Raw genomic sequence first — 23,272 nt, 5'->3', positions numbered from 1 at the left:
CAGTATGGAAACTACGATGGTGAGTAAAGAAATATCTTCTTATTTTGACAATAGATACATGATTAATTGATATGCATTGATTTTGTGATTCTTGAATGTCTATACATTGTGTATACACATAAGCACATTTATTAAAATCGAACTAATTTTCAAGTTTTTATTCTGTTTTGCAGCATCTAAATTTTGGCATCTTATAAATCAGAGTGAAGAGGTGTAGTGTTGGTTATTGATTAGAGATAGACTAATAGATTGCATCCTATTACTCAGAATTTTTCTATCAGGATTTTGGTCCAGGTCCCTCCGTCTGTAGCTATTTTCTATGAATGGGTTTCATTGTTAACTTGAGGTCTTACACGATTCTGTTGAGCTACACTGTCTAGTTAGTTTGATCACAATATGATTCATAAGATTGATTTTCTGATATGGTACATGAAATGGAGCTGGAATGCACGTGTTTAGCTTAGCATTTGTATGAGATTCTGATATATAGCTTTGTTGCCACACGAACTGCATGGGTTGTCATCTGCTGCCAACTTCCAGCCTACTGTCGAGAGCTGCTGCTTCGTTGTCTCCGCAGCCGCTGCTGCCCGGTGCGCCAACGAACTCTTTGACCAGTCTGTCAGGCTGCCTCCTCGCACAGTGATAATCTTGTTTTTCATCTATGTATACCAATTCTAGATTTGCCACTTAATATAATACTCTAGTTAACGTATTACGAAGTTTTACTCGGAGTGTAGTTTCTCCTAAATGTCTTAAAACTATTTTTAATTTCTACTAGTGTGGTTTGTGTGTGTGCTTATGTATTTTTTATAAATATGTCTTATAAGTGCACTACTTTGATGTCCTGAAATTCATAATCTTACATGTCTAGTTATCTTTTTCCTCCATCAGGCTCTTAAAGAAGCACTTGCGCAGATCAGAGCGTGCTCATTTAATAGATGTCCTGAAAAAGAAAGCTATTAAATGTGGAGACACAGCTGAAATTCATTCTCAGAAGTGCTTACATAGTACTTGAGCCTTCTCCCTTTTATTGTCATGGTGTAAGTTTTCCATTTAATATCTCATGGTTAAATCAAGTGCAAACATTCTTTTCAGCCCACCATCTTCTCTTTTACTAAATCTTTATTAGTGATCGAATTTCATCATCAACTTTCAAAACGCGGGTTTGAAATTGACTTGAATTTCATTGTAATTGTTTAAAGTATAAAGTAAATGGTGCCAACTATTAGTTCGTACTGTGATAGTCTTGTTTTTCGTCCATGTATATCAGGTCTAGATTCGCCACTTAATATAATACATATTAAAGTAAACAATTTTAAAAGTTTTATTCAGAGTGTAGATTCTAATAAATGTTCTTAAACTATTTTCAATCTCTATATTTCTAGTGGTCGAATTTAATCGTCAACTTTCAATACTCGTGTAAATTTTACTGGAGTTGTTTAAAGTAAAAAGTAAATGGGGTAAGCTATTACTTCGTACAATGATAATCTTGTTTTTCGTCCCGGTATACCAATTCTAGATTCGCCACTTAATATAATATAGTAAAGTAAACAATTTTAAAAGTTTTGTTCATAGTTTAGATTCTAATCACTAATTAAATTAAAATAATCACTGCAAAACGTTTTTGAAGAATATTTATTTCTTACCTGTTGAATTATATTTTTCTGCTTCTTCTTCCTTCAATTATTTTTGTGTGTAGACTTGATCGGATTCCCTTTCATTATTATTTACATCATCTTTTGTCTTTCTTTTTTATCTTTTCTTCCTATTTTGAGGCTTTGCTGTAGACTGTAATAATTCTCATGCTTGAATCAGTCCTCTGCGGCCTTGAAATATAAGTATAGTATTATCTCTTATACTTGCACTTAGTTTGATCAACAGGAATGGATATTTCTTTTAGCTTCATTGGCCAAAATTTTAAATGTTTAGCCTTCAATCCATTTAATGAGTGGTTTTTTGCAATCGGATCTACTAACAACATTGTTAAAATCTCTGATATGCGAAAGCTTTCTACTGCCTTAGTAAAGCATACAACTTAAGGTTTATTTTCTCTAGAGGATAGTCCTAAATCATTAAGTTATTGAAATCGTTATGAGCAAAACTAGTGTCAGTAGCCAAGCTGTCAGATTATTAACAATTGAGAGTTTATAACAGAATGCATATTGAGAGTTTATAACAATGCATATTGATGCCTAACTAAGTTTGAACCTTCATTTTAGATTATTCAGTCACTGCTGCATGTTGTCTTAAATTCAGTTATGTGCTACCACATCAATTTACAATCATCTTTGGTGTCAACATATGGAGATATTATGTGATTCTGTTTCACATGTGTCATGTGTGCCTCAATTACAACAAGATCATCTCATGTGTTTCATCTTTTTTCGTTTTAAGACTACCTAGTTTGATAAATTGTTGAGTTAACTTTTCTGCATTTGTGATGTTCCCATTTGATCTTTGATTAGTGAAATTTAAGTATTTTCTTCTCAAAACCCAGTTTAAGTGTGGCAGCATGGCCAACTCTGTTTAATTAACAGCTACTACCTTTTTTGTGGGTTCGACATCCAAGTAGTAATGGAGTGAAAACATTTTGCCAACATAAAACTAAATAAATTTTTCAAGTTTATTAACTAATATGGTACTCCCTCTGTCCGCTAATAAAAGTCTCGTTTCTCCATTTTTATCCATCCGTGAATAAGAGTCCCGGTTTATAACAGAATGCATATTGAAGTCCTACAACATTTTCCGGTTATGAATAATGGTGAATGTTATCCTCTTATAATGATCAATAATAATGTTGTCTATGCTTACTTTATTATTCTAATGTAGCAGTTATGACTTCTAAACGTCGAGGGCAGTGTAGCAAAAGTGTTCGTTTGCAAGACGAACCAAATGTTTCACAACAAAGGTTGAAAACCAGTGAAGGTAACAAACATTGAACTGATTATTCTAACTTGGACTCGGATTTGTTGTTCGAAATGGTGTACTATACTTCAATATATTCTTTTATAATGATACACAGGTTTCACTACTAAGACAGCAATAGGCAGAAGAGTTTATAGTAGAAATCTACATCAAAAAACTTTGGACATGGTCACACCTTCGCACCACAGCCATGAAAGTGTGCCACCATTGGAGAATGAGCGCTTGAGTGTCGACGTCGAACAACAAGAAGATGAAGGTAATGGGAAATCAAACATTGTGACAAGTTGTGTAACCTTTTAAATAATAGACTAATCATATTATACTCGTCGTTCTTCAAGGTATTGCATCTAGTGCTGAAATTGTTGAAAAGCAAAGTAGAGGCCCTACGTATATGAAAAATATTTGGGGTCGCCCTCTAAACTTGCCCCCCATTCATGTTGAATATAATGAGTTCGGTCAAGCTATAGGTGGTGAGGATAGCACGCTCTGCCATTTCCTAGGTTCGATAGCAAGAAGCGGTAATTATTGTCCTATAGATATTAAAAGTTGGCATGCCATTCCAAAGGAGAGAAAAACTGAGATGCTTGACATTGTAAAGGTAGTTAATGTTATTTAACTTTGTCAGATCTTTTCGTTCCCTTCTATGCTTTTTGACTATCTTTTAACTTTCTCATTTACTACATGATTGATGATTATATATACATATATATACCGTATATATAACAATATCTGACTATGTTTAACGTAGTTACGATTCCATGTCCCTATCATTGCTGAGAAGTGGATCCTGGAATCTATCGGGCTTAAATGGAGAAACTGGAAGCATTACTTGAAAACGAGATACTGGGCTGACGTACCTATCGAGCATTTAATAGATGATAGGGACGAAAGAGTTTTGGAAGTTCAATGGATCAATCTCCTTGCCTATTGGAGAACAGAACATGCAAAGGTTTAATCTACAATTTGAATGCTCATTTCATTTGAACTATGCATTCACTACCCCTTTTCCCTTGCTATTAGAATGCAAGCAAAAGAAACAAAAAAGCGCGAGAGAAAAAGTTAATGAATCAAAGGACAGGAAAGAAGTCGTTTGCCCAAGTTAAAGCAAAAATGGTAATGTTTTCTTTTTTTCTTTTTCCTATGTTTTACTGATTCTTTTTACAATATATTACTCCCTCCGTTCCGCGGTAGTTGAGTCATTTCATTTTCTGCCATCGTTTTAGAAAAATGATAATAAATAGTTAAAGTGGATGAAAAGTAAAGCAAGAGAGATATCTAACTTATTCTCTCTCTTACTTTACTTTTTTTCTACTTCAACTATTTATTATCATTTTTCTAAAAAGAGGGCAGAAAATGAAATGACTCAACTACCGCGGAACGGAGGGAGTAGTAATTTGACAGTGTACATATTCCTAGACCAAAGAACTTGGACAATGCCCATCTCGTGTTCAACTTTTCAAAACTTGTTTTGTTTCTTCAAATGGAAGCACAAGTGATGCTGTCTCTAGCAAAATTGTATGTGACGGTATATTTGTCCATTATATGCAATGTATTATGCAATCTAATTCGTGCATTAGTTTTTAAAAATTTATGCATTAAATTTTTTAAATTGTGTAAACAGTCAGCAATGGAAGATTGTAATGATCAATCTCTTGAAGGTTCGGACGATGCAATTGCTCCAGATGATATCTTTGCCCAAATTATGGGGAAGGATAGACCCGGCCATGTAAGGATGATGGGTAGGGGAGTGCGTCCTTCAGATTTATGGAACGAAACTTCTAAAAGCACATCGAACCGTTTGCTAGTGGAGTATCGAGAAAAGATTGAACGGCTAGAGGCAAGGCTTGCAACACAAGAAAGAGTTTGTGGTTCACAAGCAGACACTAGGCCAAATGTGATAGTCTCTAAGCCTTCCTCAGTAAATGCTACAACAACTCATATTGATCAGGTAGCTTTGCTTTTATTTTCATACCATTTTAAAATATATTACATATTCAAAATGGTGATTAATCAATTTTTATGTTTTGGAGGTTGGTACATACGTGTCTCTAAGAAGCATTTTCACAAAAAAAATTGTTGCCAAAGGATGTATTCATAGCATAGATCCAAGTACAAAAGTTGGCGGACAAATGTTAGGATTGAATTGGTGTGAAATAAATGTTAAAGTTGTGGTTGAACCTAAGGAGGAATTGATCAGACCCTACGACAACTTGCACGAGCTTTCCCAGACCGTTGGTCATATGATTGCTTGGCCATGTTTTTTGGTATATTTTATAAATTATTTACTTACATATAATTACAAATGCACTTTAGTTTGATCCATCGTGCATATCCACCTCTATGTATGCAGGTGGACCCATTAAGTGACAACCATTGAATATTGATACATTCTCTTCTTGGACTACAGATACTTGGAAAATTTAAATAAATTATAGTATTTGTATGATTAATTTGGTATATGCATTTTATTATGCTACTTGTATTAGGGATTATTTTGACCTTTGCTTTTCTTCTCATGTTATACGTATGGCTTTGTGGCTGTAAATCATTTTAGATTCCCCAGTAGATATAGTTTCTTATCATATATCTCTAATACGCATTTTTATACATCATATAGTTTAGAGGGATGTTGATTGTGCTAAGTTTTATCTTCCTATAACATTGTTGCATCTTGCTCATAGCCTTATATACTTTGACATTATCTAAAATACAGGATATTCTAGAATTGGCACCACAGTTACCAGTTACAAAGTTTTGGTCGTCTATTTTCTAATATGTGTGTTTTTCTTAGGGGTGTCGAAACGGGTAGCGGCCTAGCGGGTAACGGATTCCCGTCCCGACTTGATACCAGCCGGGTATCGGGTACCCGCTACCCGACAAAAGCGGGAAACGGGGCGGGTTTTGGTAGTATAATTATAGTGTTGTGGGTATACCCGATAAACCCGCCAATAGCCGATATTTTGAAAGTTAGGGATTTCGAATTTTAATTTTAGCATTTTAGGAATGTAGGTCTCTAATCTCTTTTCTTCCTTTCCAATTTCTTCTTCTACCCGCCGGCGTTTGCACAGTACACATATACTATATCTTTTTACCGCTATCCAATTGATGGATCCGCGAATTTCTGATGTTAGTAAATGCTGGTAGAGAAAGAAGACTACGACACACAGAATTTACGTGGTTCGATTTACTGAAGTAAATCTACGTCCACGGGAAGAAGGGAGGGCAAGATTGTATTGCTTGATCTGGGATTTACAGCTTACAACACAGACTTGCTATATGATATCGTATCTCTAGAGAGCTTAACCTTTTTCTCTCTGATCTAAGTTCTATTTATATCTTGAACTAAGATCGTGGCTTGCATCACCACCCTAAGTCGTGGATGTCGTGTAGGTCATGGCCTAAGATCGTGGATGTAGCGTAGGTCATGGCCTACGATCGTGGCCTGAGTTGACACCGAGTGGTAGTGGGTGTGTTGGAAGTTGTGGAAATCCTGTATGGGTCCACTAACTCCTTGTTCGGTCGAATACTGAGACCGAACTGCTTTGGTTGCCGATCTGAGAGCAGAGCTTGATGCCGACCTGAGAGCAGAGCTTGATTGGTTGGCTTTTACCGAGCTGTAGGCTGAGGCCGAACTCTTTGTTCGGTCGAATACTGAGACCGAACTGCTTTGGTTGCCGATCTGAGAGTAGAGCTTGATTGGTTGGCTTTACCGAGCTGTAGGCTGAGGCCGAACTCTTTGGTAATGCCGAACTCATACTCTTCCTTGGGCTTTGGGCTGATGGGCCGTCATTGCTGTTGGGCTTGTTTAGTACGCACCCCATCACTACCCCCCCCGAAGGGCGAAGTGAATCACTTCGGCGAAGTGAGTCACTTCGGCATTCTGGATAAAGGCAAGGGGGAGGCTGATGTCAGGGGACGTGCCTTGCATTAAATGCGACAGTAAAATCCGGCCGTTGAATCCTGAAAAGGTGGGATTCGAAACGGTGCGACGATTTTGAAATCTTCGCCAAATCTGATAAATACCTCCTTTCTTCATCATTGAAGCACTTTTGCGACTGCTTCTTCTGCACTCTCTCTTTTTTGCGAAAATTCTCTCTCCGCTTTCAAGAATTTCTTCAGACTTTCTTCACCTTCAAAAAGTAAGAAAAATGTCTTCTTCTTCTTCTTCGGAGTCGGGTAGCGTTAGGAGAGGCGGTAAGGGGTCTTCTGGCCGGAAAGAGTCCGGGGAGAAGACCGTAGAGTATTTCCATAGTATTTTGAGTAAGGATACTGTGATATCCCTACCCGAAAAATACTTTTTTCCTGGGGGGAAGGCGGTGGTACCTGACGGTGATCATAGGGCTGACTCCCCGCCGGAGGGTTACGCCACCGTGTACGAGGCCTGCTTAGAATGCGGGCTTCGTTTCCCCCTCCCTTCTGCCTTTATAGATTTACTAGATTTTTTTCAGCTTCCTTTAGGCCAGGTGACTCCGAACTCTTGGAGGCACTTGTCGGCCTTCGCTGCCGAACTCCGTAGGTTAGGAAGGGATTTGTCTTTGAAGGCGATCCTTAAATTCTTTCAATTTAAGAGGAAGGGGTCTTGGTTTTACTTGATCCCTGTACAGCCCTTTAGGGCCTTTTGTAAAACGAAGTGGCCGAAGTGGCAAAACCGCTTCTTCTACTATGATAGGACCGCGGCTCCTAGTTTTCCCTGGAGAGGGCCGAAGTCCGTTATCCGTCATCCTCGGCCTGAACCGTTGGACGAGCTCGATGGCGAGCTCAACAAGATTCCCATAGTTAGGAAACAATACACGGAGTCTGAGCTCGTCAAGGGCGACGTCGTGTTCGACATCTCGTCTTCGGACGAAGAGGCCGAGGGTGAGGATTTCTCTTTATCTTTATGCTCTACTGCTTTAACGAAGAAAACTAACCTTGCTTTCTTGCTTTTTGGCAGTGTACATGCTGAATAAGGCTATCCGAAAGTCCTCCGAGCTTGTGGAGCCGGAGAGGCAGAGAGCCCCTCGCTCGGCGTCTGAAGCCGAGAAGAATCCGAAGAGGCAAAAAACCTCTTCTTCGGATCCGAAAGTGCCGGAGTCGTGTTCGGCTAAAGGGAAGGGGAAATTTCATGAGTCCCCAAGAGTGCCGGGGGAAGACCTGGTCATCTCCGAGGTGGTTGCAGACATCCCGGAACACGTCCCTGGGCCCTTTCAATGGCCGACGAATTTTGTGGAGGTAAGCTTTCTGACTTGGCCTCTTTTCCACATTTTTTGATGGCCATTCTGTTGAGTTTTTTCCTTGTTCATCTTCAGAGAGCTAAGCTCGTCTCCGTGGAGCTCTCCAAAGCATCCCACGACTACGAGGAGATGCAGAAGGAGTTGCATCTTGCTCGTAGTGTGGCCGAACAGGCTGAGGCCAAATTTGAGAGGGCCCGAGCTGCTAGGATCTCGGCTCAGGATGAAGCCCGGTCAGCCAAAAACCAGCTCATCATCCTGCAAGAGCAGACGAAGCACCGGGAAGCTCAGAAGGAGGCTGCCGCCGTGGCTGCCCAGGGGGAGGCTCTCCGTGTTTACACGGAGAAACTCTTTTTGAGCAGCCAGTTCTCGGCCTTTGTCGGTAGTCTGGTAAGGCTAATTACCGATAAGGGCGAGCAGGGGGCCGACGTCGTGCTGCCTCTGTACAGCCGAGAGATAGCAGCTCGGCTTCAGAATCTGCCGCTCCTTGAGGAGCTCGCTTCATCCTCGGTCCTGCTTTCTGCAGACCGAGTCCGGAGTTGTCGAGCTGATCGGGACGAGAACCTGGAGGCTATCTTTGCCTCCGTGGAACCCGTTTCACCCGCTTCGACTTACAACGGAGAGGGTGAGGCCGAGTCGCTGGAGCTGGAGGCCGAAGTCGAGCGGGCCGGGCATCCGGAGAAGGAAGCCGATCAGGAGGCGGAGGTGAGGCCGGCAGGATGCGAGGCCGAGGCTGAGGTAGCTCAGGAGAAAGAAGCTGAACCAGACCAAGGAGCCGGAGACGAAGCTGGCGGAGTATGATTTCGTCTCCCTTCTCTTAGTCTAGTTTCTTCCTTGTAAAATGGCCTTGAAGCCCTCCTAGTGTAAAAATTTTCCTTGTGAATGAAAAATTTTCTACACTTGTCTTCGTATAGCTTTTCGTACTCGCCTTTATTCTTGTTGTATTTTACTATCTGCTCGGTACAGCTGCCGAACTAATATAGCTGCTTTGTACTCAAGGAGATGGAGATACTTCACTGGAAACGGCTGTACTCTTCGGCTTTAGACGAAGCTGAGAAAAGAGCTATAGCCGATCAGACGAAGAATGACGAGCTTCTGGCTCGTTTAGTGAAGCTGGAGGCCGATAATAAGGACTTAGAGTCCGATAAGAAGGATCTGGAGGCCGAGCTGAATACGACTATTGCTGAGAGGACTGCGTACGAGGATTACATCCGTGTGCGCGGGGGAGTGACCATATCAGATGTTCAGAGTCGAGTTGACGAACTGTGGGAGGAGTATCATGTACTCCGGAGGAACAATGCGCTGGAGAGCTCGGCTTGCCAACAAGTTGTGAAATCCTTACGGCGCTGGGCTTCTCGGTACGACATCATTCTTTCCCGGCGTCCCGCAATCGAGAGATTCCTTAGGCATTTCCCGCCAACAGATGCTCGCACTCCAGAACAAGCCTCTGGTTCCCTTGTTCAAAATCCTACTCCAAGTCAACAACGAACTCCGGAACAGCCGGAAACGTCAAGACGAGAACGGGCTCAGGAGCAACCGGAATCGTCAAGACAGGGACGGACTGAAATTCGCCGAGGAGTTGTGACTATGAGCGAGCAAGATCAGCAGATGCTTATTGCAGAGACTCTTCATCGCCGAGGGGTTAGAGCTTCTGGGGCTCGCGGAAGAGGTGTTGGGTCGAGGATAGCATCTCGTCGATCTGCTTATTCTTCATCTGCTCGGAACAACCGAACTCGGCTTCCAGAGGATTTTGCAGATAGGTGGCTTAACTTCAGCAACCCTGGACAGTAGAATAGTCCTTTGTAATAGCGTAACGCCATTTTGTAGGGTAGCTGAGTTGTATGCCGAACAAGATTTGAAAAATGAAATTTTGTTTTCGCTTCTAACACTGTATTTACAGCTTAGCGAAAAAATTTCATCGTACTCGTCCTCGGTCTTATGAAGTAAACTTCTTTGACCGGACTTGGTCCTTGGTCTTATGAAGTAAACTTCTTTGACCGGACTCGTCTTTGGTCTGATGAAATAAACATCTTTGACCGGACTCGTCTTTGGTCTGATGAAATAAACATCTTTGACCGGACTCGTCTTTGGTCTGATGAAATAAACATCTTTGACCGGACTCGTCTTTGGTCTGATGAAATAAACATCTTTGACCGGACTTGGTTTGTGTTCTAATTTGGCGATTTTTGTCGCCGGGATCGAACTTTCCCTTGTCCTAATTCGGCGAGTTTTATCGCGTGGATCGGACTTTCCCAGTTAACCGAAGTGGTCTTATGCAGTAAACCTCTTTGACTAGACATGGTCGTCCCCGGTCTTATGAGGTAAACTTCTTTGACCGAACTTGGTCGTCCTAATTCGGCGAGGTTTATCGCGTGGATCGGACTTTCCCTTATTGCAGTTCGTTTCAGACGAAGTGCTTGTTAAGCTGAATTGCGGTCTTGTATCCTCCTTGGAAGCTTGGACTCACAATCGTTGGCTTATTGCAGTTCGTTTCAGACGGACTGCTTGTTAAGCTGAATTGTGGTCTTATATCCTCCTTAGAAGCTTGGACTCACAATAGTCTTTAATAATCGATCTAAAAAAGGGGATCAGTCTTTAAAGAACGATATACCTTGGTACCATTTGTAAGAGACGACAAGCACATAGAGACAAAACACATAGAGAAAAAATGAAAAAGATGAAAGAAAAAAACTTTAAACATTTTTTTAAAAAACGACAAGTAAAAGGTACAAGTAAGAAACAAACAAATAAAAACATATACCCCTATGACCGAACTAGACACGAGACGGACAGACCGGACTTTTGTCTCTTACAAGTGGAACTTCTTGAGGTTGGAGACGTGCCATGTTCGGGGTACTTGTTCTCCTGACATGTGAGTCAATTTATAAGACCCTTTGCCGAGGACTTCTGACACCCGATATGGACCCTCCCATGTGGGTTCGAGTTTGCCCAGCTTTTCTGCTCGGCTTACTTCGTTGTTTCTCAAGACGAGATCTCCCACTTGAAATTGAAGCTTTTTCACCCTTTGGTTATAATACCGGGCTACTTGCTCCTTATACTTGGCTGCTTTTATGCACGCCAATTCTCTTCTTTCTTCGGCGAGATCTAGTTCTGCTCTCAGTCCGTCGTCATTCATTTCTGAAGAGAAATTTAGAGTTCGGGGACTGGGTACGCCGATCTCCACCGGAATTACGGCTTCAGTGCCGTACACCAGACTATACGGAGTTTCACCGTTGGAGGTTTTGGGTGTAGTTCGGTAGGACCATAGGACTTGAGGGAGATTTTCTACCCATTGTCCTTTGGCTTGTTCTAACCGAGCTTTTAACCCTTTCACCAGAATCCGGTTCGTTACTTCCGTTTGTCCGTTTGCTTGGGGATGGGAGACCGAAGTGAACCGCTGTTGAATGTTCAGCTCTTGGCACCAATTCTTGAACGTCTTGTCGGTGAACTGAGTCCCATTATCCGAGATGAGGATGTGGGGTATGCCAAATCGGCACACTATGTTCTTCCAGACGAAGTCCAATGCCTTTGAGCTCGTTATCGTAGCTAATGGTTCAGCCTCCACCCACTTCGTGAAGTAGTCCACGGCAACGATAAGGAATTTCATTTGCCGAGGAGCTTGAGGAAGTGGTCCCACTATGTCTATGCCCCATTGCATGAAAGGCCAAGGGCTTTGCATAGTGTATAGATCGGTCTGCGGCATCCTTGGGACATTTGCATGAATTTGGCACTTCGTACACTTCTTGACGAGCTGCACTGCCTCTTGTACCATGGTTGGCCAATAATATCCCCATCTCAGAACTTTTTTAGCTAAAGCTCTGGCTCCGATGTGGCTACCGCACGATCCTTCATGAACTTCTCTGAGGATGTAGTCCGTCTCTTCTGGTCCTACGCACCGCAATAACGGCTGGAGGTAAGACTTTCTAAAGAGGACTCCTTCATGAAGTTCGTACCGAAGTGCTCGGCACGTTATCTTCCGAGCTTCTCTCTTATCCTCGGGCAATTGTCCTTGATCCAGATACTGCAAGATCGGCGTCATCCAGTTCGGCGAGCTGGATACTGAATGTACCTCGGCTTCATCAATGCTTCGATGCATTAATTCTTCCGCCTTTGAGCTCGGATCTGAGGCCAACTTACTTAAGGTATCTGCTCGGCTATTTTCCGCTCTGGGAATGCGGATTATCCGAAAATAGGAGAAACTTCGGCTGATGCTTTGCGCTTTGTCCAAATACTTCTTCATTCTCTCGTCACGAGCTTCACTTGTACCCAACATGTGATTTACTATGACTTGTGAATCACAATGGACTTTGAGAGATTTGACGAGCAGACTTTGCGCTAACTGGAGTCCGGCCAGGAGGGCTTCGTACTCAGCTTCATTATTAGTAGTGGGGAATAGGAACCGAAGTGAGTAGGTTACCTCGTGTCCGTCGGGAGCGACAAGTAGAATACCAGCTCCACTTCCCATCTTGTTTGAAGCTCCATCTACGAATCCGCTCCAGCAGTCCGGCGGTTCTACTTCGGATTCCAAGGGCTGTGCTAGTTCGGCATTGGCAGAATTCTTCTGTTCGGCAATAACAGGAATTGCATGATCGAACTTTGCTTCTGCAAGAAAATCTGCCAAGGCTTGTCCCTTGATGGCTTTCCGAGGTAGATATTCAATTGTGTGCTCTCCCAACTCTATAGCCCACTTGGCGATTCTGCCTGATGCTTCTGGTTTGGTCAACACTTGCCGAAGTGGCAGATCAGTTAAGACGCATACCTTGTGAGCATAGAAGTATGGCCGCAGTCTCCTTGCTGCATTTACTAATGCCAGAGCAATCTTTTCCAGAGGTTGATACCTGGTTTCTGGACCTCTTAATGCTCGGCTTGTAAAATAGATGGGAAGCTGCTTTAGGCCTTCTTCTCGTATAAGCACCGCGCTGATGGTTTGATTCGATGCCGCTAAGTATAAGAATATTTCTTCGGCTTCGGTTGGAGCAGAGAGAATAGGAAGCTCGGCTAGATAACTTTTGAGCTCGTCAAAGGCCTTTTTCTGCTCGGCTCCCCACTCGAACTTTGGTGCCTTTTTCAACACCTTGAAGAACGGCAGTTGCTTTTCGGCTGCTTGGGAAAGGAATCGATTCAGTGCGGCTAGACATCCGGTTAGCCTTTGCACGTCATGTATGGACTTCGGCATTGCCATGTTCTGAACGACTTGAACTTTTGAGGGGTTTGCCTTGAGTCCGTCCTTTGAAACCCAACAACCCAGAAACTTTCCCGAATCTACCAAAAAGGTACACTTTTGGGGATTAAGTTTGAGGTTGGCTTTCTTGAGCACGTTGAGAGTGGACTTGAGGTTGTGCTCGTACTCCGAGGTGCTTTTGCTCTTGACGACTATATCGTCAACATACACTTCGACCTCCTTTCCAATCAGGTGCCGAAAAAGCTTGTCTACCATCCTTTGATAAGTGGCTTCGGCATTCTTTAAACCGAATGGCATCTTTTTATAAGCGAAAATGCCGAAATCAGTAATGAAGGCCGTTTTTGAAGCGTCAATCTCATCCATTAAAACCTGATGGTATCCTTTGTATAGATCAAGAAAACAAAAAATTTCAAAGCCTATCAGAGCTTCTACTTTTTTATCTATGTTCGGAAGGGGATAGCAATCTTTGGGACAGTGCTTATTTAGATCGGTGAAATCTATGCACATCCGCCATCCTCCTTCCTTTTTCTTGATCATGACAGGATTGGCCACCCACGAAGGATACTTCACTTCGAATAACACATCCGCCTTCAATAATTGACGGACTTCATCATGGATGACTTGACTTCGTTCTGCCGCAAAGAGTCTTTGCTTCTGTTTTATCGGCCGGACCGAAGGATCAATATTTAAACGATGAGTGATTACCTCGGGGGGCACTCCGGTCATGTCCAACGGAGACCATGCAAAGACGTCTTTGTACTCCTTGAGGAGCTGGATGGTTTTTTTCCCGAAGTAGAGGCGTTCCCGCGAAGCCGATCTTAACCGTTCTGGATGGATCGTCTTCGTACAGCTGAACTGTCATCGAATTCGGCTCCGGTATGACTTCGGTCATTGCCTCTGACTCCGGCTGCTGTGATTGCTATGCTTGGTGGTGCCGATCTGAATGCTCGGCACTTCTAAGCGCAATTTGCAGACATTCCTTCGCTCTCTTTTGGTCACCTCGGATGACCGCTATCCCTCCTTTAGTAGGGATCTTGATGGTGAGGTGATAAGTGGAGCAGATGGCCCGAACTGTGTTGAGCCAGTCTCTTCCCAGGATGACGTTGTACGGGGACCGAGCTTTCACCACGAAAAACTCAATCATCGTACTGGAGCTAGTAGGCGCTTTCCCCACCGTGATCGGAAGGCTGATAATACCTTCAGGGCGGGTGTCCTCCTGGGCGAAGCTCTTCAGGGGAAGCGGAGCCGGGCTGAGCCGAGCTGGGTCCACTTCTAGTTTGTCGAAGCACTCTTTAAAAAGAATGCTGACTGACGCTCCTGTATCCACAAACACCCTGTGGATCAGTTTGTTTGCCACTCCGGCTTGGATGACAATGGCGTCTTGGTGAGGAGAGATGGCCGGGACGGGATCAGCATCCGAGAACGTAATCACTTCGTCCTGCTTCAGCCTTTTATGCGTTGGCTCCTCTCGATTGGAGCCCCTGCGCTCTGACTTCAGGGACGACTTGGTCTTCCCGGCAGGGAGAGCGTCAATAGTCAGGATTACTCCATCATATTGCGGCTCGCCATCGTCTTCGGGATCCGGCTGCCTTTTCGGATCCTGAGGAGCGCAGTTCGCACCTCTCTGCTTCTTATTCTTCTTTGACTGCTTGCTTTGGTATTTTTTCAATGTCCCTGCCCTCACAAGAACATCGATACCTGCAGCCAAGTTTCTGCACTCCTCGGTATCGTGACCGTGGTCTTGATGGTAGGAGCAGTAGTTATCCTGGGGTCGGCGCGCGGCTGATTTCGTCATCCGCTTTGGCTTTTCGAACAGGTCAGAGTGCAGTTCGAAAATTTCCGCTCTCGGCTTGTTCAGCGGTACGAACTGAGCGGGCGGCTTCTCGGGATTGAGACGGGGTCCCAATCTGTCTTGCACCGGAGTCCTTTGAATCCTTTCAAAAGGAGTTCGGCGAGGATGTCCCTGATCGCCAAAAGGAGTTCGGCGAGGATGTCCCTGATCGTTATGATCGGGCTTCCTCCTGTCTCCTCGGGACGATGAGCTGTCTAACGACCGTTTGCGACGGTCTGCCTCATCGGCCCGGGAGTACTGGTCCGCAATGTCCCACATTTCCTGAGCTGTCTGCGGACCGCACTCAACGAGCTTCCTGTAGAGAGCTCCGGGCAGGATTCCATTTTGGAATGCCGAGATGACAAGCAGATCGTTGAGATCGTCTACTTGCAGGCATTCCTTGTGGAATCTTGTCATAAAGTCGCTGATTTTTTCGTCGCGACCTTGACGAATGGAAAGCAGCTGAGCCGAAGTGATTCGGGCTTCCGCTTTCTGAAAGAACCTCCTGTGGAAGGCATCCATTAGATCTCGGTAAGATCTGATGCTGCCCTGGGGGAGGCTATCGAACCACCTTCTCGCGTTCCCGATGAGCAGCTCGGGAAACAGCTTGCACATGTGGACCTCGTTGAGACCCTGGTTCGCCATGTTATATTGATAGCGCCCCAAGAAATCGTGAGGGTCCACGAGCCCGTCGTAAGTCATCGACGGAGTTCGGTAGTTCTGTGGTAGGGGAGTTCGGGTGATGTCGTCCGAGAACGGAGTCTTCAGTGCTCCGTACACGGCGAATCCGATATCTCGTCGGTATGGAGGAGATTGAGTTCTCCTGTGATTCCGGTACCGAGGAGGAACAGGAATATGTCGGGGTTGAGGATTCTTCTTCCTGGAAGACACGGCACTACTGCGGTAGTGACTTTCATGTCTGGATGAGGAAGGAGAATCCTCCGTTTTCGTCTTCGGCTCTTGGCTCTTTTGCAGGAAGGCTAAGAACTCATCCTGCTTCTCAGCCAAGAACAGCTTGACAGCCTCATTCAAATCAGGCTGCTGGGAAGACTCAGTGGGACGATTTTTGGAGCGGCCTGTTCCTTCGCCATGAGAACTGGTGGTGGATTTATCCCTAGGCTGTTTTCCAGACCTATGGGATGGATTGGCTTCCTCCTGGTTCTCACGGGCAGGAATACGGGTACTCTGCGATCTGGTATGCATTTTTTGGGTGGAAAAAATGGATCAAAAATTCGCTTTATCACAAATTTTGTTCTCTGTTTCCCACAGACGGCGCCAGTGATGGATCCGCGAATTTCTGATGTTAGTAAATGCTGGTAGAGAAAGAAGACTACGACACACAGAATTTACGTGGTTCGATTTACTGAAGTAAATCTACGTCCACGGGAAGAAGGGAGGGCAAGATTGTATTGCTTGATCTGGGATTTACAGCTTACAACACAGACTTGCTATATGATATCGTATCTCTAGAGAGCTTAACCTTTTTCTCTCTGATCTAAGTTCTATTTATATCTTGAACTAAGATCGTGGCTTGCATCACCACCCTAAGTCGTGGATGTCGTGTAGGTCATGGCCTAAGATCGTGGATGTAGCGTAGGTCATGGCCTACGATCGTGGCCTGAGTTGACACCGAGTGGTAGTGGGTGTGTTGGAAGTTGTGGAAATCCTGTATGGGTCCACTAACTCCTTGTTCGGTCGAATACTGAGACCGAACTGCTTTGGTTGCCGATCTGAGAGCAGAGCTTGATGCCGACCTGAGAGCAGAGCTTGATTGGTTGGCTTTTACCGAGCTGTAGGCTGAGGCCGAACTCTTTGTTCGGTCGAATACTGAGACCGAACTGCTTTGGTTGCCGATCTGAGAGTAGAGCTTGATTGGTTGGCTTTACCGAGCTGTAGGCTGAGGCCGAACTCTTTGGTAATGCCGAACTCATACTCTTCCTTGGGCTTTGGGCTGATGGGCCGTCATTGCTGTTGGGCTTGTTTAGTACGCACCCCATCACCAATCTTCATGGAGATATTAATTATATCATGTATCTTCAATTTTTTTATATTGATCTATAAACAGTCAGGGAAGGAGTGTGAAATATAGGAGTGTTATATATGTATTGTCAGGGCATACATTGTCACGCGTGTATTATCAGACACATATATGTATTGACTACTGGCAGTACTTGTATATGTATATGTGTGCATCGGGATTGCAGGTGCGGGTCGGGTACCCGCGGCGTCGGGTGCGGGATACCCGATAAGGTGTAGGGCGGGTATCGGGACCACACATATGGCTGAAATCGGGTGCGGGTACCCGCGGGTATCCGTTTCGACACCCCTAGTTTTTCTTCCCATTTGGTTATATTTCATTCTTTAACAGTTTGTTCCTTACAGCTTTTTAATTCTTCTGGTACATATTACATATATATAATTGTTGTTTATGTATAACTCCAGATTTATAAAATCAAATGTTTCAGGTGGTGTCGCAGAGAACGTTTGCTCTTTCGACAGATTTAAGAGGCAAACATATCTCAAGAAACAAGCAATACACTTCTGGATAGATAGGATTTTACTAGTTCTGGTATCTTTTGTGTATTTTACGTAGATGATGAACACTTTTAATATTGTTTAGTATGTAAATATATTACATTTTGGCATTACATACTTTGACCTTATGTTATTTGAATATGGCGTTTTATTGGAATTTGTTGTTTATGAAATTTTGTTGGATATTATAGTTTAATATGAATTTTATATATGTTGGAAGTGAAACTAGAATATTATGTATACACTATATATATATATATACACGTCAAATATAATTTGAAGTATTTGAAGGATGTAAATATAAATTATAGAAATTTGTAGACTAGATTGTAAATTATTTAAAATGCAGGATGAAATTGAAATAATATTTATTTATGGGGGGTATTCCTTAAATATTCGTCAAGTATATTGGTGTAGTCTAATAGAACATGTTGTGGCAATTTCTAGTGTCATTAGATGTGATTCTTCATTACATTTTTTGAGTGTAGCAATGATTGATCTTTACTTACACATGAACTATTATTACATGTGTTGGGGCTGACACTTACTTCAAGTGCCACTATAGATAAAGTGTAATGTTAACATAATTCTGGTGGCATTTTGAAGTGCCATAAAAAACCAATTTTCTAGTAGTGTCATTTGTTAAACTAGCGAGACTTAATTTTTTTACAAATTTGATGATTTTTATAATAATGCGTATGCTTTTTCATTTATCTTTGTGTTTTATCTTTTACTTTTTCTTGTTGGTGCATTTTCATTTGTTTTCTGTTGTCTTTTTAAATGTTATACTGTATTAAAATATTTATTACCATTTGAATTTAATTGGAATCTCATTGGCGAAAATCTGAGAACAAAAACAAAGATAAAAACAAATACTACTTACCAAAATAAATAAATTAATTAATATATTTCACCCTATTTTCTCACCTCAGTCATGCGGCTGAAACTAACATTTAGTTATTTATTTTGGAAATGAAGTTAATTGTCGAATATGCACGTGGTGTCCATTCATTCATCTTCAAAGCAGCTAAAGAGGTCATGCATCAGATTCAGAGCTCAATTTTAATGACAATTATGTAAAATTAAACTCTACTTAAATCTGAAAATAAAATGAAACCAAACTCATCGGCTATATAAACTTTTATTCCCATATCCCATATCTATATATGTAGAAATACTTATATTAAATTTGACACCATAGGCACTGTGTAATACACACATAAAACAAACATAAATAAAACATAGTAAAATGAAGCAGTTATCTAAATGCGGGAGCAGCTCTTGTTATGAACCAAAAGCGAAGAAGTAAACCGAAGCTGCGAAGCCGCCACATCAAATTCCAAGTAATTCTCCTCCAACTGATGCGCTCCGATCACCACCGACGTCGTCGGCCTCGACCCCGCATCCACGAACGCCAGGCACACCGTCTTCCGATCAACCTCCACCACCGCATTCGCCCCCGCAATCCTCCAGTACACATCCTCCCCGGGCAGAACCAGATCGATCGCCGGCACCTCCGGCCCCGCACCCGTCCTCTTCAGCGTCTCCGATCTGAAGCACGCCCTGAACGGCGCCACCGCCGCCGCGCTCTTGATCCTCATATCCGACGCCGCCTTCTCGAACGCCCTGGCCAGCGGCTTGTAGATCGACGTGTGCAATGCCGTGTAGTTCTGCAAGCTGCTGATCTTCGTCCCGCCCACGCGATCCCCGTTGATGTGGAAATACGACTCCTTCACCTCCACCGCCTCTCCGGCCACCCTGATCGACCTCACGTCGATGAAATACTCCCGCGAGAGGTCGTTGTCAGAGAAAAACGGCTGATTGCTCACCGGCTTGTTCACGATCAACGGCGTCGTTTTGACAAAACCGGAGATGTCGGATTTCGCCGGCGCTCCGCCTCCGACGGTCAGTTTCCCGATCCCGGACGACGGCGGGCAGATCGAGAAGCGGTCGGGGACTTTCATCTTCTCGGCGACCACTTTATGGAAGGCGATGTCGAAGCGGCTGAGGCCGACCATGCCGGAGGCGGGGGCGGCGAGGCCTTCCACGAAGTCGTTGGGGACGCAGGAGAAGATAAATTCCGGGAGCTGGACGTGGCTCTTGGAGGAGAGGGTGTCCTCGTACAGGCCGTAGGAGGTGATGTAGGGGAGGAAGGGGTTGGAGGAGGCCGTGCCGCACGTGTTGTTGCTGCAGCCGGGCCGGGCCGGGCCGTTGCACCCGCTGCAGCCGGACCCCTTTGCGGCCTCGCACTCGGCCGAGTCGCAGGGGATGGGGGCGTACGTGGTGGAAGTGTAGTTGTCGCAGGCGATCCAGAGGTGTTGGCCGCTGAGGTGGATGACCGCGTTGATGGTGGCGCGTTCGCTGCCCATTTGGAACGTTGCGTAGAATTGGGACGTCTTGGCATCCCTCCGGAGGGGGAGGACTAGGCCGGTCTGGGCATGGCTAGTTCTGATGAGAACGAGGATGAACAAAATGGAGTAGCTGACAGAAGTAGCCATAAGAGTTCTTTTTGGTGGTGGTGGTGGTGATGGTAAAATAGGATTGTATGGTGAGTATTTATAGGTATTTAAGAATGGCAATGTAGCAATATTCTGTGTTCAAAGTCGGTGTCTTGATTGATGGCTGCATTAATTAAAATTAGGATATGGTTTTGCTTTGCTGGATTAGTGTGATCCAAGCAGATTCGTACAGTGGTATTATGGTAATTTTGGATGGTCAAACTTGGTGTCATATCCTATTTTGTAGATATACATGAACCACTCACACGTTTCTAGAATAAAGTCAATAATGATTATGTGGTTTTAAGCTTAACTAACTCAGTTCGATTTGTGTAAAGAATTTTTTTTTAAGTTGACCACCTAATTGCAGTTCAATTTTTTCAAACAAACTTAACTCATTATCGTATGTATATTAACTCTATTCATTTTAGAAAAATCATGGCATTTCTCCTACAAGTCTAGATTATTTACAGCATTCACAGATTATTTTTTTAATTCTTCATTCTTTCACTGTATTCTTTATAGCTCCACATCACATTTTACTTGATTCCTTCTTTAAGAAACAATACTCACAATCCACTCTTTCTTTCCGCAATCATGGATCCCACTTATCTTATCTTTTTTCATTTCTTTTATTTGTAATCTATTTAAAATATGGAATTCATTAAAATCTCAAAATGACATTTTATTAAAAATAACTGAAATCATAAAATTACATTTTATTAAGATAATAAAGTGAGGAAGCGATTCTTGTAAACGCATATCGCGAGGAAATTCACTTTGATTCCATTTTTCTGTGTGATTCCAAATTTCCAAATTCACTTCTATATTTAGGGTTTTCTGTAAGTAGCCAAATAAAACTCATCTACTACTTTCTGAGTTACTTGGCCGAATGGGGAGAAAATTGAGGGTATGAGAGATTTTTTTTTTACTGTGAATGAGGCGTTGGAAAATAAGTATAGATGGTACTACTAAAGTAGAAAAAATGAAATAATAAGAAAAGGTGGAAATTCATTGTATAATAGATATATTTTGAATAGTGAAAAATCAAAATAATATATTTCATGATATTTTAAGAGAAACATACAGATATAAAATGGTCGAAAATGAAACTCACTCGCATGCAAACTAGTGAGCTTCTCACGGCAAAAGCTGATTGGCCGAGGAAAGGCTCGCGCGTGGAGGGACAATCTCCTCTCCATCACTTGACCGAGTAACCAACCGGGGTGCATCCTGTTTCTATCTCGTCACCCGGAATGTAACGAGCCTTGCGCATGCTCTTAATTGTGAGATTTATTAGTTTGTGAGATACGTAACCTAGCTTGTATCTAAATATTAATTAATGTTTTTATTATAGATAAGTGCAGTTAGTTCAGACAAGTACATTCATTTTCAATAAGTAGGGGAGCAGGGGCGGAGGCAGAAAATTATTATAGTTGGGAACTATATATTCTAAATTTTGTATGACATAATAATTTTCCTATATTTTGTTATTTTGAAAGGGGCTTTTGCGCTTCATTTTACACAAAATACCAACAAAATAATAATATTATATAACTAAAATTATATAAAAAAATTAATTGGGGAAGGGTCTAAGCCTCTCCCTAAGAGCATCCATAATGACGCCTAGCGCACCGCCTAGCCGAGCGCCGGCGCTAGGCGGTCGCTAGGCGAACCATTGCAGGAGCCGAAAACCGCCGAGCGGTTTTTCAGAAATGAATTTCGCCTAGCGCTAGGCGGTCAAAATCCGCTGGGCTATGCGCTGGGCGATCCGCTCAGCGCCATTGCAGCGCCCGGATCGCCCAAAGGTTTTTATTTTTTTCGAAACACTATATATACGCGATTTGCACTTCATTTTCATTCGCACCACTTGTATTAACGAGTACTCTCTCTATCTTAATTTCTGTACAAGATCAACACCGAGAAATGAGTAACGCGGGTGGTAGTAGTGGAGGTAGTGGGGGGACGCTGAGGAGTACGAACGTCGAATGACCGAAGCGTTTGAGGCATATACCAACCGCGGGATAGACCAATGGATGCAAAGAGCCTTGCAGCCGGCGGTACCTCGACCTCGGCCAGTTGTCCATCGCCGACAAGCGATTGATCGTGATCACGTAGCTGCACATCAGCGCCTATACGAAGACTACTTCGCAGAGGAGCCGCGGTTCAACGCCAACCTTTTCAGGCGACGTTTTAGGATGCAAAGAGCCCTGTTTATGCGTATTGTTAACGCCTTGGAGCAGCAATATATGTATTTCCGCTTCAGGCACGATGCGGCTGGCAGACCCGGCCACACACCTATTCAAAAGTGCACTGCGGCAATCCGGCAGTTGGCCTATGGAGGCGCGGCAGACATGTGGGACGAGTACCTCCACATCGGAGAGACGACTTCCCTGGAATGTATGAAGTATTTCTGTGAGGGCGTGATTGAAATATTTAGTGATCAGTACCTTCGAAGCCCTACCCCCCAAGACTGTCAGGATCTGATGCAGATGCACGGGGAGAAGCATGGGTTCCCGGGAATGTTAGGCAGCATAGATTATATGCATTGAGAGTGGAAGAACTGTCCCACTTCCTGGAAGGGGTTCTACACGACCGGCTATAAGGGAAAGAATCCCACGATGATCCTCGAGGCCGTAGCTGATTACCGGCTGTGGATTTGGCATGCATATTTTGGGATAGCCGGGTCGAACAACGACCTCAACGTCCTCAACTCGTCGCCCCTTTTCAGCGAGCAGTGCCAGGGCGTCGGGCCGGCCATCAGTTTTGTCGCCAACGGCAACCGGCATGATATGGGCTACTACTTGGCCGATGGGATATACCCTAGGTGGCCGTGTTTGTGAAGACGATCCGATGCGCATCAGATGAGAGGAAGACCTACTTTGCGGCACGGCAGGAGTCGGCGCGCAAGGACGTGGAGCGCGCATTTTGTGTGCTCCAGTCTCGATGGGCGGCGGTTAGGGGTCCAACGCGTTTGTGGCATGTCGACTGCATTGCTGATATAATGTACGCTTGTATTATCATGCACAACATGATTGTCGAAGATGAAGGTGTACAACTGACGGATTGGGCCAAAGACGATAATGAAGCC

The 23,272-nt window shown here is 43.7% G+C and overlaps 2 protein-coding genes across 2 annotated transcripts; one reads left to right on the top strand and one right to left on the bottom strand.

Annotated features, from left to right (window-relative positions):
• Positions 1-297: 297 nt before the first annotated feature.
• LOC121798826 lies at positions 298-5,324 on the top strand. Its single transcript, XM_042198035.1, has 10 exons — positions 298-1,040; positions 2,833-2,925; positions 3,023-3,181; positions 3,264-3,523; positions 3,674-3,874; positions 3,946-4,038; positions 4,342-4,440; positions 4,547-4,873; positions 4,956-5,189; positions 5,276-5,324. Exons 2-10 carry the CDS (start codon positions 2,835-2,837, stop codon positions 5,300-5,302), a joined length of 1,491 nt encoding a protein of 496 aa, XP_042053969.1. The 5' UTR covers positions 298-1,040; positions 2,833-2,834; the 3' UTR covers positions 5,303-5,324.
• Positions 5,325-18,783: 13,459 nt separating this feature from the next.
• LOC121799118 (probable aspartic proteinase GIP2) lies at positions 18,784-20,201 on the bottom strand. The gene has a single exon (XM_042198459.1). The coding sequence runs from the start codon at positions 20,179-20,181 to the stop codon at positions 18,946-18,948; it is 1,236 nt and encodes a 411-aa protein (XP_042054393.1). The 5' UTR covers positions 20,182-20,201; the 3' UTR covers positions 18,784-18,945.
• Positions 20,202-23,272: the final 3,071 nt, after the last annotated feature.

The sequence above is a fragment of the Salvia splendens genome, chromosome 4 (genome assembly GCF_004379255.2).
Source record: "Salvia splendens isolate huo1 chromosome 4, SspV2, whole genome shotgun sequence".
Taxonomy (NCBI): domain Eukaryota; kingdom Viridiplantae; phylum Streptophyta; class Magnoliopsida; order Lamiales; family Lamiaceae; genus Salvia; species Salvia splendens.
The sequence above is the reverse complement of the archived record's forward strand: the minus strand, read 5'-3'. Positions and strand labels throughout refer to the sequence as shown.